Source organism: Elgaria multicarinata, chromosome 18 (genome assembly GCF_023053635.1).
Source record: "Elgaria multicarinata webbii isolate HBS135686 ecotype San Diego chromosome 18, rElgMul1.1.pri, whole genome shotgun sequence".
NCBI lineage: Eukaryota > Metazoa > Chordata > Lepidosauria > Squamata > Anguidae > Elgaria > Elgaria multicarinata.
The window spans coordinates 24,680,427-24,699,637 of NC_086188.1; the positions used below are offsets into that span (position 1 = coordinate 24,680,427).

At 48.6% G+C, this 19,211-nt stretch overlaps 1 protein-coding gene across 3 annotated transcripts in view; it reads right to left on the reverse strand.

Annotated features, from left to right (window-relative positions):
- Positions 1-6,220: 6,220 nt before the first annotated feature.
- Positions 6,221-19,211, reverse strand: part of SCARF2 (scavenger receptor class F member 2) — a 65,775-nt gene continuing 52,784 nt past the window's right edge. For 2 of the 3 annotated variants that reach the window (XM_063143793.1, XM_063143792.1), the window contains exons 9-10: positions 10,852-11,004; positions 6,225-8,307 (exon numbers count right to left, since the gene is read on the reverse strand). In XM_063143793.1, the coding sequence (XP_062999863.1) occupies positions 7,118-8,307; positions 10,852-11,004 (1,343 nt within the window). In that variant the 3' untranslated portion in view covers positions 6,225-7,117. Of the gene's footprint in view, positions 8,308-10,851; positions 11,005-19,211 lie in introns of all 3 variants that reach the window. The other variant, XM_063143791.1, reaches the window with a different exon arrangement.

The window sequence follows — 19,211 nt, forward strand, 5'->3', positions numbered from 1 at the left end:
GGCCACTGTAGGCATAGTGCTTCTCCCACAATTCCCTGCACTTCCCCCCTCACTCCCCGCTTGCTCTCAATAGCTACCAGATGTTGGTCCGGGGCGTCTTCTAATTAATCTGGCAAAAAGCTGCGCTCAGGATTCTGCAGTTCTCGGCTGCCTGCCTGTCTCTGGGAAGGGCCGGGTTCCTTGTGGGAACTGCGGCAGTGCCCAGAGATGTTTGACTTGGCAAGGAGCAGGCAGGGCGCCATTAGAGTAACGCTGCCTCTCTCACGCTGGATCGAGCAAGCTTGGCTGGTCTGGCAGGCAGGGGAAGGAACATGTGTGGGGCTGACACGACACGGGACTGTACGGTTTGTCTGAAGCAGTGGGTCTGTTTAGCAGTGCACAACTCTGTCGCTCCGTGGACAGAGCCCATCCGGCCTGTCAGACATTTCTAACCAGCCCACATTTCCCATCGTCACGATGGCCAGGCACCTATGGCCATTGCGAGCAGCAGGTCTTTCCGTGTGTGCGCGTGCTCCTTCTGTAGGGCAAGACTGAAAGGTGGGCGCCATCCATACGCTTCATACTGTAATACTTTCATATTGCATGCATAGTGTGGGGTGATGGCTATGCAAAGGCGTTTCTGTAGTTTCCTTCCTTAACAGCCTTGATGGCTGGTGGCTGCTAGCTGCAGCATACACCTCATCTGCTCTGGCAGGGGCTGGAGGAAACAGTATGACAATCCGGAATATAATATCCAGTGAAGGAGCGTGAAGACCCTGAGTTTTTGCAGGTAACTGGCAAAGAGGAGCCTGGGCAAAGAGCTCCAAAGGAATGCTCCTTGCCTACGGAGGCAGGGACGTTGCTAGTGCTATTGGTTTGGAGGGTCTGCCAACATCCCTCCCTTAAACACATCCAGAACCTGTATTTATAAATATACAGATACTACACCCCCACCCCTCCTTCCTGAGCCTGCAGTCCTGTCATGGAAACAGTCAATATAATAAGGTGCCTTAAGAAGGTCATTGTGCTTGCAAAAACAGAGGCTTTATAGCAGCCGTCCCCAACCTTAGGGCCGTACCTTTTGCTGGGAATGAGGGGCGGTGCACAGGCCAACATATCTGCTTTATAGGAAGCAGCTTCTACTGAAGGACCATTCGGACAGAAGTATTTGTAGAACTTTCAAGTTTCCTAGAACTCCTCAAACTAGATTTACACACACACGCACACACACACACACACACACACACGAGCAAAGAGGAAAAGATGTTTCCTCTGCTGTTTCTTTCAGTGGAGATAATAATGGAGGAAGCCTGAGCAGACTAGGAGGTCTTCTTTGGAGCTTGCCTTGGGCAAAAGTTCTCAAGTTACGCGTGTGGTGCCCTCCCCGAGCTGGAAATACACGGGAGAGAACTGCTGGCTAACCGAGCCTTTTATTTTTAGGGCAGCATTAATCAGAACTCAAGAGTTCCCAAGGAAAACAGAGAAACTTTAAAAGAAGAAGAAAAGGGGTTGATGTGGGGGGTAGGGAGGATAAGGACGAGTAAAAGGGAAGAAGATTCAGTAGTACATCCAACACATCTGGAGGGCACCAGGTCCAGAATCAGTTTTAAAGACCAGTCTGGAGAAGAGTTGTGTAAAATGAATGTTGAAGTCCATGTTCAAAGCTTGTGTTGGGATTTCTTTAGTTCCATGTTATGTAAATACCTGGTGTTATTTCAAAGTGGTTCTGCCGAGGAGGTTTGGATCTTCTGCCTTAGCTAGGCCCGAAAGAACACGAGGTGGAGTGCATGTTCTTCCCGCTCCTCCTCTTGCTGGGGGTGGGGGTGGGGGGCAGGCAGGTGTGCAGCAGTGGGGGAGTTTTAAGGGCTTCTTTGCAGTGGAAGGGGCCAAGAAGCCACCCCAAAGGCTTTTGGGTGCTTCCAGATAAGGCTTTTATTGTGCAGTTTTATGGTGGGGTGTGCAGACGACGTCACCTTCCACTCATCACCCTCCCATGTTTCCCCACCACTTCTTCAGGTTTTTATTTTTTTTTAACCACAAAAAATCCGTTGAGTCAACAGTGCGATATGGCTGCAAGAAAGGCAAATGCTATTTTGGGCTGCATTAATAGAAATATAGCTTCCAAATCACGTGAGGCACTGGTTCCTCTCTGTTCAAGAGGCAGCTGGACAACCATCTGTCAGGGATGCTTTAGGGTGGATTCCTGCATTGAGCAGGGGGTTGGACTCGATGGCCTTGTAGGCCCCTTCCAACTCTGCTATTCTATGATTCTATGATTCTATGATTCTATTCGGCCCTGGTTAGGCCTCATCTAGAGTATTGCGTCCAGTTCTGGGCTCCACAATTCAAGAAGGACGCAGACAAGCTGGAGCGTGTTCAGAGGAGGGCAACCAGGATGATCAGGGGTCTGGGAACAAAGCCCTATGAAGAGAGACTGAAAGAACTGGGCATGTTTAGCCTGGAGAAGAGAAGATTGAGGGGAGACATGATAGCACTCTTCAAATACTTCAAATGTTGTCACACAGAGGAGGGCCAGGATCTCTTTTTGATCCTCCCAGAGTGCAGGACACGAAATAACGGGCTCAAGTTAAAGGAAGCCAGATTCCAGCTGGACATCAGGAAAAACTTCCTGACTGTTAGAGCAGTGCGACGGTGGAATCAGTTACCTAGGGAGGTTGTGGGCTCTCCCACACTAGAGGCATTCAATAGGCAGCTGGACAACCATCTGTCAGGGAGGCTTTAGGGTGGATTCCTGCATTTAGCAGGGGGTTGGACTCGATGACCTTGTAGGCCCCTTCAAACTCTGCTATTCTATGATTCTATGAAAAAGCTGGAATAGCTGCACCGTGGCCTTCGATTGCTAGCACCGTCAGGAACCCTCCGCCTGGAAGCAGCCTGGAGGTTATGCCTGTGCTCTTAAAGGGCATTTTTGAGAACAGCAGCCGTTTTGATGTAACACAGGGGTCTTGAACCTCAGGCCTGCTGGCCTCATTTAGTGGCCTGGGGTCCCAAACTGGCCTTCTGGGGTCCCCATATGTCCCCACCCCCCTTTGTCTTCCCCCTTATCATTTTTTGGCTTCTGGCTTCTGTGAGCCCCCGCCCCACCTCTTCTAGAAGGCAAAATGGCTCCCCTAAGGCTGAATCAGTGGCAGTCAAAGCTTGAAGCTACAGCGTGATGCTGTTTTGGTAGGTTTGGCCCCGCCCCTTTAGCTTTCAGCTCCACCCCTTTTGCATTTGGAGTGTGGCCCCAAGGGCTTCTCCCAGATGCTTTGGCCCTCAGGCTAAAAGAGCTTCAACACCCCCTGATGAAACAGGAAATTATAGCGCTGGAAAAAGTGCAGAAAAGGGCAACTAAAATGCTTAAGGGGCAGGAGCATCTCCCCTGGGAGGGAAGATGACGTCAACTGGGATGGTTTAGCTTGGAAAAAAGGAGGCTGAAGGGAGACATTATAGAGGGGTACAAAATTATGCACAGTGTGGAGAACGTGGAGAGGGAGGCATTTTTCTCCCTCTCTCAAAATACTAGAACCTGGGATCATCCCATGAAGCTGATTGGTGGGAGATCCAGGACAAATAAAAGGACTTCTTCACAAAGCGCATAGTTATATTACGGAATTCACTACCACAAGAGGTAATGATGGCCACCAATTTGGATGGCTTTAAAAGGGGGGTGGATAAATTCCTGGATGAGAAGGCTATCAATGGCTACTAGCCCCGATGGCTATGTGCTATCTCCAGTATTTGAGGTAGTAAGCCTGTTTGCACCAGTTGCTGGGGAACATGCTTGGGAGGGTGCTGTGGCACCATGTCCTGCCTTGTTGGTCCCTGGCCGATGGCTGGCTGGCCACTGTGTGAGCAGAGTGCTGGACTAGATGGACCCTTGGTCTGATCCAGCATCAGGGCTCTTCTGATGTTCTTATGTATAAGAATAAGCCGACAGCACCAGGGCTGCGTGGGACTTCTCTGCTTCTTTAAGGGATTGACACTGGCACTGTAGGCCAGCCTGCCCTCAATCAGTGCTGGACGGCAACAATCATCATCCCCAGCCAGCGGGGCTAATGGCTGGGGATGCTGGGAGCTACAGTCCAACACAGCTGGAGGGCACCAGGTTAGGGAAGGCTGCTGTAACGGAACAGGCCGGCTTCTCCCGTTCAGTTCTAGCGACGGCTAGTTTCCCAGCGCATCAGCCCGCCGCTGCCTTCTGCTTTCAGTGGGAGGCAGCGGCGCAGTGGCAGTGCTCCATGGGGAAGCCCACGGCAGCGCTCAGAGGGCTGCCACTTCTCTTTGCCAGCTGGTGAGGAAGGCTCGCCTGTGTGGGTGAGCAGAGAGGGCGAGGAGCCCCTGCCCCCTGCGCAGCAGGCATTCTGGGTGGAGAGGCCAAGCCTTCAGCTGAGGCAGCTCACAGGGACCCTAATGAATTCCAGATACGGCCGGAGTGATGGCATGGAGCCGTGATTTGTGCTTCCTCGCACAGATGAAGCAGGCCAAAAAGAAGAGGAAGGTGGTGGGGGTGGAAGGAACATTGGAAGGAGTTGTGCCATAGACCCAAATATAAATCAGGGAGCTGCCCTCAGCTGTCTCCTGGCCAACCAAAGTCTTTTTCCGGTTTAAAATATCCAGTCCCTGTTGAATTTAGATTGCCACTGAATAGCATACAACGACTTGCCCAGTGATTTTGCTTAGTCCACCAGCCCAGCTGATAGACCTACCCCTGGACACCTGGTGAAGGCTTCTCTTCCCTCAACTGTCATCACCACCAGCAGGCTGTAACAGAGGGAGAGGACTGGGGGAAGCAGGCCCGTTGCCCCAAGCCCTGCTGGAGACGGCTTTGTTTTTCCTCTTTCCTCCCCAACTCCTTTTCCTTTTGTGTCATGTCTTTTTAGAGTATAAGCCTGCAGGCAGGGTCCATTGGGAGCCTTTTTTGGGGTATAGGAGCAGCATAAAACCCACTTTAAATAAATAAATATGACACCTTGCAAAGGATCTTGTACATTTAAGAAGCTGTAGAAGCGATTGAATACTAATTCATTCTTCAACATTTTATGAACTTTTTTGAGGTGGGGGAAAATCTCTCTTTTTAAGGAGAGTTGAAAGAACAGAAGCAGCCCTGTGGAGATTGGGTGCCATTAAAGGTGGCAGAGTTGGAGAATGGTTTGTGGGGGGGAGGGACGACAAAATCCACTGGGATGTTGTCTTGCACAACGGCCATCGAAATCAGTCCCTGATCATTCAGCGGCCATTGTGCCAAGAACACACCCGCCTTTTCCTTCAAAACTCCCCCTTCCATGAAGCTTTTGGCCTGACCCTTCACTCCTACAGAGACTCACCCTATGTTCCATTACACATACACATTTTCATGCTGTTAGTGTTGCCTTTCTTCTCCTCCCTCTGTCATAATTAGGATTATAATCCCATCAAGGCAAAGATGGGTTTGTGGTACTCTGTAAGGGAAGGGAAAAGGTAGATCAGGATCTACCAGTAGATCCCAAGGATCTACCAGTAGATTGACCAGGGTTTGGAAGTAACTGTCACAGCTGGCCTTGTCCCAATCACTTATGTCTTTGCCTCAGCTTTCCTCATCTGTAAAATAGGAATACTAATCGGTTGTCTTTGACCGGGTTTTGTGCGGCTTTGCTGGCCTCTTGTATACGACATGTTGGAATCCTGGCTCTGTGGTAACTCAGACATAGTTTAGTATGTGGCTATTCAGCATATAGCTCTCGTGGTGCAGTAGGCCACTCTCTACTGCCCCACTATTTTGCCCCTGCCTGACTCGGGGGCCTTGGGGCTCTACTAAAACACACACATAAAGTAGATCCCACAAACCCCAAATGGGGGAAGTGCCAGATAAATAAAATATATAATGAGCAGGGGGCATTTGGATTTTCCACAACAATTCTGTGTGTTTTCCACCACAGGACGTTTCCTCCTGGCTTGGTGATATGGCCCCAATGGGCTTTTTAGGAAGTCCTCCTGACCATCTGAGGAGGTCCGAGTCGCTTACTGTTCCTTCGAACAAAGGACAGCTTTTCCGAATGCGTCTCCTTGAAGGCAGGGCTGGCTCCGGATTGAGGGACATTGGCAAAGCAGTGGCAGGCAGGCGGGGAGTGGAGCGCTCCTGGCCACAGGGCTCACCCAGCAGTTGTGAGGGTCCCCCGACATAGTGGCCCCCAGAGAACTGCGCAGGATTTAAAATGGCAGCTTTTGTGAGGTGCAGCAGGCTCTATTCAGGTCAGGAGACAGCGCAGGGCCCTGGTACCTTGGAGGGGAGTAAGGTCGGTGAGGAAATGCGATAGTGATAAAGAGGCAAACAGGAACAAGGAAAGGCACAGAAACCACGCACAGTCAGAGATAGAAATACATTTTTTTTTCTAATTGAGGAAGCTTTCAATGGAGATGCTAGACTTGCGTACCAAACTGCCCTTGTCATAGCCAGGACCCGTGGCCTTCGTGGCGGCCATCTTGTCAATACCAAAAGGGGCGTCTGTCAAAGCCAGCTCAAGGCAGCCCGGCTGCTTGGGAGGACAGTGCCCACATCTCCGCCACGGGGAGCGGTTCTGGCCTTGGCGTGTCCTGTCAGGTGGGGCCTGGCGTGCTGACTCTTCAGGCCCAGGGCGAGGCCTGAACACGTGGGTCAGAGACACAAGAAGGTCGCCTCCCACCTCGAAACCCACGGAGCTATGGCCACGGCTGCTGTGGCCTTTGTCCCCAGACTTGACAAGGATACAGAAACCCAGCTACCTCCATTCTGCAGATTTTAACAATTTGGACATTTCTAGGGAGAGAAGCATGGCGTATGCAATTATAATATGGGTACAAATAAGGCCCAACCCACCCTGCTAACCCCGCCCCCCGCCCCCACTCAGAGCCCCAGGCGCCAGCGCTTGGTCCACGAAATGCCCCCGCCCCGCCCCCCGCTCCACAAAGGGGGAATGAAACCAGAAGTGCTTTGGGTCTTTCGCTGGTGGAGAAAGCCTCCTTTGGCGTCAAGGTCCACGTCTCGGTGTGGGAGGCACACTCCGGGTCTTCTCCGGCGCCTTACTTTGCCACGAGACGGATCCTGCCCCTCCCTTCCCAATCCCTCAGGCCTGTTTCCTCTTCGTGGGACTCCAATGACACCCCACCCCCCACCCCCGCTTTACGGCACAGTCTGAGTTGGCGTCGTGGCCGCTTTGGGCTGGTCTGTGGCGACCTCTCTGGTCTTCTTCCTGGGCGGCTTTTTAATGGGAGTTTTCTTGGCCGCTTGCTCACCAGGGACGGGCACTGGCTCTTGGCTGCTGGCAGAGCTCCACTTCTCCGACCGTTTGGGGTCCCCAGCTGGGGCCTCCGCAATGGGGCTGATCAGTTTCTGCAGGTTGGGGGAAGTGGGCAGCACCGGCTTGCCGGACTTCTGGCTGCTGGTGGCCACGGAGCGCTTGGCCTTCTGCGGGGGAGTTGGTTTCTCCCGCTGGGCTGGCAGGGGGCTCACCCCGTTCTGCCTCACCCCCCCATCGCCCCTGTTGAGGCTTTGAGTCTTTTCCTTCAGCTGCGCGGCCAGCAGTGTGGCCGCTTCCAACGACAAGTGCGGGTGGATGACCTCGGAGCGGGGCTTGCTGTGGCCGGGGCTCTTGGGGGCCTCGCCCCCTTTCCGGTCTGGGGCATAGCTCCCCATCTTCTTGATCACGTTCTGGACGGCCCCATTGAAGTTCTCCATTTGCTCGGAACTGGTCTTGTGCCTCTGCTTGGGCCTGGACGGTGATGGCTGGTCCCCAGAGGCGGAGGGGCCCCTGCCTTCGGGGGAGCTCAGATCCTTAGGATGCTTCGGGGCCTTCTCTTTGCCCCTGGCAGCTGCCCTCTCGTCAGACTTGGCATGCGCCCCGGCCGACGTCTCGCTGGGGCTGCGCTTCCTCTTGGCCAGGCCTTGCTTGTGCTCGGAGGGATCGGCCATTCCGATGGCAGGCAAGGAGTTGGATTGGTTCGAGTTGTATTTGCTGTGGATCCAAGAGATCTTGGGCTTCGTCGAGGGGTCCGGGGGAGGGGGCTTGGCTCTCTCCGGGGATGGGGGCTTGGCACTCTTGCTTTCGGCAGCACTTTCGTCGTCGTCTTTGGACTGCTTGGAGAGGCGAGCGATCCGGGCGTAGAGCGCCCCGCTGACAGAGCCCGAGCCGCATGAAGAGTGCTCGCTATCGGAGGACTTGAGCAAGGGCGTCTCGCTGCTGTCAGCTTGGATGGAGCTGCTCTCTTTCAAGACGGTGTACTCCCCGGCTTCCTCCTCGCCGATGGGTGGTGCCACCTTCTCCACTGGGTTGCAAGAGGCAGAGACTCTGTCTTTGCTGTCGTTCACGCTCTCTGGAGAGGAAAAGCAGACAGATCCGTTGAGTTGAAAGGACAGGAGTCAACAGCAAGCCCGCATTTCAGAATGCCATAATGCAGTAAACAAAGCCAAGCATGAGAGATAGAGGATTAAGACACCCCACCGCCACCAGAGTGCAGAATGGGCCCTTGATCCATCTGACCCTATTGCCAGGTGGGTCAAGGTGTCACAGTCTCTCATCTGAGTCTATGGAAAGACTCAGACCATCTCATTTAGAAATGCATTCTCTTTGCCTGGCGTCCACAGGGATCCTGATGCTCTTTGCACCACCAATAATAATACTAAGCATTCAGTAATCCTTACAGCATCCATGTTTTATCATTGCCATATACAATATGGGACTGGAGTTGAAAGGCAGTGCTCGCCCAAGGTCACCCACTGTGTGGGACTGAGTGTACCTGCGATTCCGTGGAAGTGTTTTTCAAAAGCAAATTGCTGGGTGCATAATTTACTTTCCTGAGAATCTGAATTTCATTTAAAAAGAAAAGACAGGGGATTGAAGCAACGCCGGTGCAATGTGTGTCATGGAATACCCAAGCTCAGGCCAGCAAGGGGCTGCCAGCGATCCGCTTGCCACGCACGCGCCGTTCCCCACCTCTCCTCGGCCTCTCGCTTGGCACCTGGGGCTTGCACGCAGCACCACTTGGGGGCCAGTTTTGTCCAGTTGCTGACAGAACTGAATGGATTTTGTACAGAATTTACAAATAAGAGGGTTTGGGGGTTTTGTGTTTGCTTTTTCCACCTGTGGAAATAACACACTGGGATTACAGGAGTTCGCTCCCAGCGGTGGGAAACTTTCTGCATTGTAATTATGGTTTTGTTTTCTCTCTCTCTCTCAGTCATGCATGTGTGGCCTTAGAATTCTTTAGTCATTACAGGGCTATTTTGCGAAAGCCTGTTATTTGCTACAGAAGGGTTGCGGTGGAGCTGGGTTTGCGCCAAATTCCTTTGCTCCGTAATGATTGCCAAAATTACAGAAGAAGAGAAATAAGGAGCTGAACGGCTGCGAGAGCCATTTACCGCATGGCTGCAATCAGACAGCAAAATGGAAACTCTGCCTTCCAGCACTGTAACTAGTGACGCCTGACAATCTGATTCCTGACAGCCCCAGCAGTCATTTCTTTAAGTGTTCTAGTCCTCAGTGTGGGAGGATCTTCAAGTAGTCAAAATGGGAGGATTTCCCCCCTGCTCTGCCTGATCTGAAATGGGCACCACTTCTGGGGCTCCTGCATGAAATGCCTGTAGCTCAGGATTGGGCAACATGTGGCCCTAGAGATGTAAAATTTCCGGAAATTTTGAAGCCATGGAAAGAAACCCCTTTTTTGTTGGGGGGGGGGGGACTGAAATTTTCAGAAAAATTGAAATAATGCAATATCAGCACTTTTTACAGATTGAAAGTCACTTTGTTACTTCAGGAACATAAAATGTAATTATGTCCAGGTTGGTTTGGCATAAAATTATTACATTTGGTATATTAAAAGTACAGTGTATTCAAACAACTATTACAAACGGAATTTACTTTAAAAAAACAAAACACTTTTTTGGTAACAAATGAAGCTACAAGCTCCTGAACTGTTAGGAACACCTGAACTGTAAGAAAACCTCTTTGGTTTTGCCAGTTTATAAGGACCAGGCAAAAAATAACCAGGACCAGGTTAAAAACAACAACAGAGGAAACCATCAACATTAGTAACAAAGAAAATTATTTATGTCTCTGCAAGTCCTCCACACTGTCAAGCAGACATAAAGCCCCCATTCCCAGAAAAAGAACTGAGAAAAAAAAAGGGGGGAGGGGGAAATCAAGATTCAATGAATCTGCATGAAATTTAATCAGACTCATTTCCTGAGCTATAGCCATCGCTATCAGTTTCAGTCTCTGCTTCCATGGCAGTGCTGCCCCCTAGAGGCAGAAATGCATCTTGCTCTTGCATTTGAGAGTTGTAGTCTCAGTTTGCAACCTAGGACTTGCTTGTCCTCGGGGCACAGACAATGTAATAATTTAATACTGTACATAGCTTTTAGAAATCATTTGGAGAAGTAATATATCTGAACACCTTAAGCATTTTATTCATCATGCTAAAATAAACATCCCACAATCCATCTTGGGGGGACGACGACAAAAAAGGCTTTGGAAAAAAATGGTTTGACCTACAACTCCCATCATCCCTTACCATTGGCTGTGGAGGCTAGGACTGATGGGGGTTTATGTTAAACATCTGGAGGACCAACTGTTGCCCATCCCTGCTATAGAGCAAGGCTCCAACCCATCTGTTCTTGCATGCAACAGAAGGCTGCCTATCTATTATCACACACATCATTAAAAAAATGGTCTTCCCGGATCAGACTAAAGTGTGTCCATCTAATTTGGTTTTATCATGTACGTCATGTAGATAATTGCATTTTCTAAACCTAACATAACAATAAATAAAGATTGAAAGACTACATAGGCCTGCGGAGAAGACGGGCCTTTGAGGCTCAGAACTCCGTTGGATCTGCCGGCCCACGCCCTACCCACTGACCTTCATGCGGTACGCAGTAAACCGGTCCCTCATCTGTGGTGTCGAAGGATGAGAAGGAACCGCGGGAGGACCAGGAGGGGGACGGCTGCTCCACCACAGAAGGGGGCTCAATGAAGCTGCAGTTCATGGTGTTTTCCAGGTCGTGGTGGGCCACTGCAAGGAGCAAAGAGGGGTGAGGAGGAAGGTTGGTCAACGGGTACGAGCCATGCTAGCGCCGCGTTCAAGGCTGGGAGACCCGTGGCTGGAAAGAGGAGAGGCCCGATGTCACGACCTGCTTCTGGGCTTCCTGGTGGCAACAGGATACTGGACTGGATGTGGTCCAATTCAGCAGGGTTGCTCTGTTGCCTGGGGGTGGTGGGCATTGCACATTTTTGCCCGGAACCCAAGTCAATCATGTTTTGGGAAGACAAAAAATTCTTTGGGACTGAGGAACGAATCAAACATTTCCTCTCCTTTCTCCCATTAAGCACTGGGATGGTGTAACCAGTGGAGGTGGTCTGAGGAAGCGAGTGCGAAACAGGTTAAAAGAAACTGGAGGCCTGTAATGCTGTTTTGCTCAGTTACTGGAAAAAACCCACATTCTGCTTTGTTCAGTTATCAAAATTATTGCTATTATATCATATTTATGAACCTTTCTCATGTATATTCACTTCGGGATTACTCTCTATATATGTGTGTACACTTACACTTAATATGTGATTTTGAACATTATAACTATGGTATTATAAAAATCTGTGTACCCCTTTTCTTGGCAGTGCTTAGATTTTCTAGTGGTTCTGTGCTGCTTAGCATTGTCTCACTTTTGGCATTGCATTCAAACACATTTGCAGGGGGGGGGATCAGGTTGGGGAAGGCTGTTGAGGTGTGGAGTACCTGCCCTGGGTGAATCACAGCATGAGGTCCAACCAGACACCCAGCGAGGTCCAGTTCCAATTCATTTGCCTCCTCCCCCTTCTGAAGCCATTTAAGTGCAGCGCCATCACCAGGGTGTTGTGGCAGTGAATTCTGTCAATATGAGTTGCGGGAAGAAGTTCTTTTTTGCTTTCTTTTTGGATGTCACAGAATCAGAGTTCGAAGGGACCTTTGGAGGTCATGTAGTCAAACCTTAGCCCCCCCAATCAGCGCAGGGACCCATGCAGGCTGATGGCTCCGATGTCAGTGGGGTGGTGAATCCGCTCCGGGTTTCAGTCAGAACCAGTCTGACTGCTTTACACCTTGGAGAGCTCCTTTAGAGTTCTAACTGGTTCTGACTGAAACCTGGAGTGACTTCGGAGCCACCAGCCTACACAGCTCAGGTGCCTTTTAAAAAAAGCATTGCACGTCCTGGTAGATGGCTATAGTTATCTTTTATCAATCCAGCTACAGAGACAGCTCCCTAAAGACTAACAGTTATTATAGCAATGAAATAAAATAAATAAAATAAAATAAATAAATATTCTAGTTGAGGCCCCGATGAGAGCGGGAGCAGGGCCGTTCTATTCCCCCCCCCTCCCGGCTGGAAGGATTATGCTCCTTTCCTTTCCCATCCCCAGACCCTTTTCCTTGTGTGTTGCAAGCCGATCTGCAGGGTCTTGATGAATCAGTCCGGGAGCCTTTTTGGCCGAGAAGCAGCATAAAAATACTTCAAATGAATAAATAAATATTCCATACTTGCAGAAGTTATGGAATATGCTGTGCTTATTAAAGATGCAACGTTCCATTAAAAATTAACAGTCCACAACAATCTCTAGACGCTCACTCACCCCCCGCCCCTCGTGTAATGCATCTGGGACTGATCAACAGTCTGAAAGAGACAGGGAGCAAGAGTGAGAAACAGTGCTAGTTTGCACTCAATATATTCCCCCACCCCCAAAATGCTCCCTACCTCGCTCGCCTGGAGCCAATTGTTATACACCATAGGCGAGCACCTATCTGGATCTCCCAACAGTAACAGGGCAATCAATGGTTTCAAAGAGAGTTGAAAGCGGTTTAAGCGATGCCTTGTTTCCCATGGTGTGGTCAAACAGACATTTCTTTTGTTCACTGTTGCTTCTGATGAAACAGGTTTTGCAGGTTTTTGAAACAACATTAAAACCTATATAACCAGAATGAGATACAAGTGTACATACATACTATGAATAGCAACCTCTCTTTCAAACTGCCTTCTGCGAAAAAACAAAGCAAACTACTTTTGTCTCCAGCTAAAACTAGTTTTAACCTGCACTGGAAAGTGTGTGTTTCTTGCTAAATTGGATATAGAAGTTAGAATCAGAGAGGGTGTCTGATAGGTTTTTAATTTATTTTTACATTTATATCCTGCCTTCCTCTCCCGCCCCATTCCATGGGAATCCAAGGAGGTGTACATGATCCTCCTCTCCATTTTATCCTCACAATGACATGTACACTGATGGTGCTATATAAATTAATAAATAATAATAATAATAACCCTGTGAGGTAGGTTGGGCTGAAAGTGACTGGTCTGAAGTCACCCAGTAAGTTTCATGGACGAGTGGGGACTAGAACCCGGATCTCCCAACTCCCAGGCCAACACCCTAGCCACTATGCCACACTGGCTCTTCTGAAGGCCATTTTGTTCCTTTCACCTCACACCAGTGACTATCCCCAAAAACGTACTACTCTGTGTTCCAGCCTTCTGCCCCTCACTGTAGGAAAGAGAACCCATCCCTTGCTGAACTCAAGCGGATGAAGAGAGACTCAGGAGCCTCCAGAAAGAAAGAAAGAAAGAAAGAACAAATGGAAGAATGAATGACAAAATAAAAAATGAGTTAATTTCTTCTGACAGCAGAGGATGCCCAGTCTCTTTCTGGCTAAAGATCACCTCAAGAGGCTTGTGTGGAAGAGGCCGAGTAAGGGATGAATCATGAATCCAAAAAAGGCAGGCCGAGGTGTAAGGGACCCTGCCAGTGCGATCCAATGGTTGGACTGGGGAGACAGGGGTTCAAATCTCCACTCAGCCATGAAGCTCCCTGTGTGACCGTGGGCTAGGCACCACCATATGAAAAGGAGGACAGGGCTCCTGTATCTTTAACAGTTGCATAGAAAAGGGAATTTCAGCAGGTGTCATTTGTATATATGGGGAAGCTGGTGAAATTTCCTCTTCTTCACAACAGTTAAAGCTGCAGGAGCTATACTAGAGTGACCAGATTTAAAAGAGGGCAGGGCACCTGCAGCTTTAACTGTGATGAAGAAGAGGGAATTTCACCAGGTTCCCCATATATACAAATGACACCTGCTGAAATTTCCTTTTCTATACAGCTTTAGATACAGGAGCCCTGTCCTTCTTTTCATATGGTCACCCTTTCATATGGTCACCGGGTTGTTGTGAGGATAAAATGGGATGAGCTACTTGGATGAAAGACAGGATACAAACACAAGCAGATTGCAAGGTTGCAAACAGGGCTGGGAATTTTTGTGTTTTTAAAAAAATTGTGTAAACAGCCTAGTTGTTCAGAAAGAAATCAGCCAGCCATGCCAGTCCATGAGGGAAAAACCCCCACAATATGGCAGTAATTTTCCTACGACCAACAAAAATATCACCACCCCAAAGTGGGCAAGGTTTTGAATTCTCCAGAACACCATCAGGCCGGCGAAGCAAGGCAAGGTGGGGCAAAACAGCAAGGCAGGCTTGAAACCCTACAGCAGCCTCCCCAAACCTGGTGCCCTCCAGAATTGTTGGAGTACAATTCCCACCATGGTAGCTGGGAGATGCTGGGAACTGTAGTCCAACACATCTGGACAGCATCAGGTTAGGGGAAGCGACTCTAGGGTCTGCAATATTTTTAAAACAACTTTAAAATGGAGTGCCGGTGCTTTGGGGCAGACGAAGACTAGGCTAGGCTCTTGTTTGTCTGGTAATTATATTTTAATGTATCATCTATTGGATTGTCACTTAATATATTGATATTTATGTATTATTCCTTTATTATGAATGGCTTTTGCATTTTTCTCTATCAGGGCTGGACATCTTATGGTCCTCCAAATGCTGTTGGACTGCAACTCCCATCAGACCCAGCCCGCATAGGCAATGGTGAAGGATGGTAGGTGTTGTAGTCCATCATCAATGAAAGTGCACAAGACATCTACCCCTGTTCTATATATTCACCTGCCCAGATCATCCTCAGGGGTCCTTCTCTGTGACCCCGTGCCAAAGGAAGTGAAGCAGATGGCTACCAGGAGGAGCAGGGCCTTCTCTGCTATGGCACCCTGGCTGTGGAATGAGCCCCCAAGAGAGGTTTGCCTGGCACCTATGTTATACTCTTTTCTACGCCAGGTGAAGACCTTTTTATTTTCCCAGTATTTTAACAGTTTATCATCTTAGTCTTTTAAATCTCTATTTTTAAATCTGTATAAAATCTCTGCATTGCTGATCGGTTTTATCTTGGTTGTGCTTTTATATTGTACTTTTATACTGTGTTTTTATACTGCTGTTTGTTTTATTCTTTGAATTTTCTTCATGGTTTTAATTTTTGCGAACCACCCAGAGAGCTTCAGCTATTGGGCTGTATTGAAATGCAGTAAATAAATATATGCAGATATTGAAGATACAATGACTTTGCTGTTGGTTTTTGTACTGCTGTAGTATTTTGTCAGGTTTTTCTGGAGCCTTCCTTGAGCATTCTTTAGAAAGATGGGATATAAACAAAATTGACATAGGCCATAGCTAGATGGGGCACTACCCCGGGGATCGCCCCGGGATCATCCCTGTGTGTTCACATGATGCACAGGGCATGCCAGGAGCAGGGAGGGATGATCCCTTCATTTCCCCAGGATTTTGCCCTACTCTTCTAGCCTGTTTTTTCCGTGGTCCTGGGCTGATCCTGAGACCGCAGAACATCTTGCTGGGTGTCACGGGTTGTCCCGGCTCCTCTCGAGTAACCGCAAGGAGCCAGGCACAGGGCACAGAGCTCCTCCTCGGGGGGGGGGAGGGGGAGTTTTTTTTTAAAAAAATACTCATGGTTTTCGCACGAGCGCTTGTGCGCTTCTTCTCGTTTAAAAAATAAATTAAAAATGGCGGCCGCAATGTTGTGCGCCGCGTGTAGACCAGGGTGACGATCTCACGATCATAAAATCGCACGATCATCACCCTAGTACCCTCTTCGTCTAGCTGAGGCCATAGACTCGCCTAGGTGCAAATTTCTGTTAATAGCAAAAAACAACCACCACCACCTTCAGAAACTGGTCCTACAAAAATACATCCACACCAGCATGCTTAAAACATGCTTATAGTCATGCTTAAAACATGCTCAATTGTCAGGAAATTCCTGAATCAGTAAAAGACAGCATAACCTGGCAAAGCCCGTCATGTCCGTCTAGAAAAACCGCCATGAGCGAGAAAAGAGACGATGATGATAATAATGATAGCATTAAATTAATGATAATCTGTTGTTGCCAAGATCCAAACATCCACCTTCTCTCTCCTGCTTCAAGAACTCCTATCCTACAGCCATATGCAGTTGAGGCTGGTGGTTCTGAGGTCAGTGGGGCAGTGAATCCACCCCGGGCTTTCAGGCACAACTCTGAAGGAGTGATCCAAGGTGCACACCTGGGGTGGGGGTGGAATTTGGTGTCTCTTTCCTCCATTCAATCCTGAAGGCAGTAGTTTGGGGAGGCACTGAAAACCAGGCAGGATCTACACTACTGCTTTGTAATGGTTTATAACAGTAGTGACAACTGTTTAGGCCCAGGACACACTCCATATACAGTTTTCAAGCCATTTTCAAAGTGTTATATCCTGCTTGGTGTAGATCTGGCTCCAGTTATGATTATTTACTTATTATTACTCATTTACTACACTTATATACAGCCCAACAGCCGAAGCTCTCTGGGCAGTTCACAAAAATTAAAACCATAATAAAACAACCAACAGGTTAAAAACACAAATACAAAATACAGTATAAAAAGCTGTATAAAAAGAAGTTGTTGTTGTTGTTGTTATTATTATTATTATTATTATTATTATTATTATTATATTTATTTGTATCCCGCCTTTTGCCCAATGCTGGGCCTCAAGGCGGCCTTATTATTATTATATTTATTTGTATCCCGCCTTTTGCCCAATGCTGGGCCTCAAGGCGGCCTTACAAAGTTTAAAATATACATGGGGTGGGGAGGGAAACAAAACCATAAACAATTAAAAAATACACAACAAAATTATAAAACATTAACATAGATGGAGGGCTGGATTATTCTCCAAAGGCCTGCTTGAACAAAAAAGTTTTAGCCTGCTTCCGAAAGCCCATCAAGGAGGGAGCCAGCCTAGCTTCCCCAGGAAGAGAGTTCCAGAGCACCAGAGCAGCCACCGAGAAGGCCCTCTCCCATGTTCCCACCAAGCGTGCCTGTGAAGAAGGTGGGACTAAAAGAAGGGCCTCTCCAGAAGATCTCAAAGCACAGGCAGGCTCATAAGGGAGAATACGTTCTTTCAAATAACCTGGACCCGAACCATATAGAGCTTTATAGGTCATAACCAGCACTTTGAATTGTGCCCGGAAACTGGAAGCCAGTGGAGCTGTTTTAACAGGGGAGTTGTATGCTCCCTGTAACCAGCCCCGGTCAACAATCTGGCTGCAGCAAAGGGCCCATTGTCCTTCCGAGCAGAACTACACGTTGGTGCAGCTAAGTCATTTTAGTCCCCAGCCTTCATGGTCTTCTGGGGCTCCTCTAGACAGCCTTGTGGGTTACTTCAACACACTATGCCATGCTTAGCAACTCCTTCTACATTCCTTATGTCAGAATGTTTGCCAACCACGAATTTAAAAAATGTGAATGCTCTGAGCACGGCGAGTTTTGCATTTTAAACTCACTTAAACCATAGCACCATTGTGACACCAGGAATAAAATGGAGCCTGCTTCTGCTGCCCTCATCACCTGCTGCTCTCTGGCTGCACCCCTCCACATTTCCCGGGCACATGTGTTTCTGATGTACATAAAAGAGCCGTGGGGGGGGGGAGGTTCAGGGAAGCAATGGCAGATGCGAGGCCCCCCCCCTTAAGACTTACGACGCCTGCCAAATCCCTGCAGTGCCCGCCCCCACCCATGCATGCCAATGGTGGTCTTTCTGCACAGGCAGACTTCTTTCGGTCTTGGAGCCAGCTGGGTGGAAAACAGTACAAAAATAAACCTTCCCCGAAGCATATAGCCAAGGGGGCATTGTCTGTGGGGTGGGTGGGTGGGTGGGTGCGGGTCCTTGACAATTCTCCCTGCAAATACTGCTCCCTCCTAATGTAAAGAGGGGAAACAGAGTCTGGGAACACCAGTTTGTTCTGTAAGGCAATTTGCCACTTCCTTATTTTATTTGCAATTTTATAACATGCAAACAATGTATTCCTTTTAAAGTAACCTCCATCCATTTGTCTTTTATCAACCCCCCTCACACACATACACACACACACACACACACACACAAACACACACACACTCCAAAGATAGCTGGAACAGGGAGGTTTGAGCATATAACACCGATTCTGGCCCGCTTGCATTGGCTGCCTATATGTTTCCGAGCCCAATTCAAGGTGCTGGTCTTAACCTATAAAGCCCTACATGGCTTGGGACCACAATACCTGATGGAACGCCTCTCCCGACATGAACCTACCTGTACACTGCGCTTAACATCTAAGGTCCTCCTCCGAGTGCCTACTCCGAGGGAAGCTCGGAGGATGGCAACAAGGGAGAGGGCCTTCTCAGTGGTTGCCCCCCAACTGTGGAATGATCTTCCCGATGAGGCTCGCCTGGCGCCAATGTTATCTTTTCGGCGCCAGATCTAGATTTTCTCTTCTCCCAGGCATTTTAACAGCATTTAACAACGTTAAGTTTGTTTTTAATGGACCCCAGAATTGTTGTTTTTAAATGGATACTGTTGTTTTTATACTGTTTTTATGTTTTTTAAATTTTTGTATACTTTTAATGTTTACTATTTTTAATTGTTGTAAACCGCCCAGAGAGCTTCGGCTGTGGGGCGATATATAAATGTAATAAAATAAATAAAATAAAATAAATAAATAAATAAGACTTGACAATTTAGAGAGCTATTTCCAGGATCCCACGGGAGGAAGGGGTGACCATTCAGTTTGAGGCTGGTGGTTCTTTGCACCTCGGAGAGCACCGTTAAGAGTTCTGACTGAAACCCAGAGTGACCTCACCACCCCACTGACATCGGAGCCACCAGCCTCCACTGCCCTTTGGCTTTCAAATCTGTACCCCTCAGGCTGATGCCATGATGCGTATATAGAGTGCCTCCCCCTTCTGAGAGGGGACAACTTTAAAATCAATATAAAGACAGAGTGCCTTTGATCATGTGCAGAGTGGCAACCATGAACCAGCATGACATGTTTTTGCTTTTAGAAAACCCCTGGCATTGTATACAA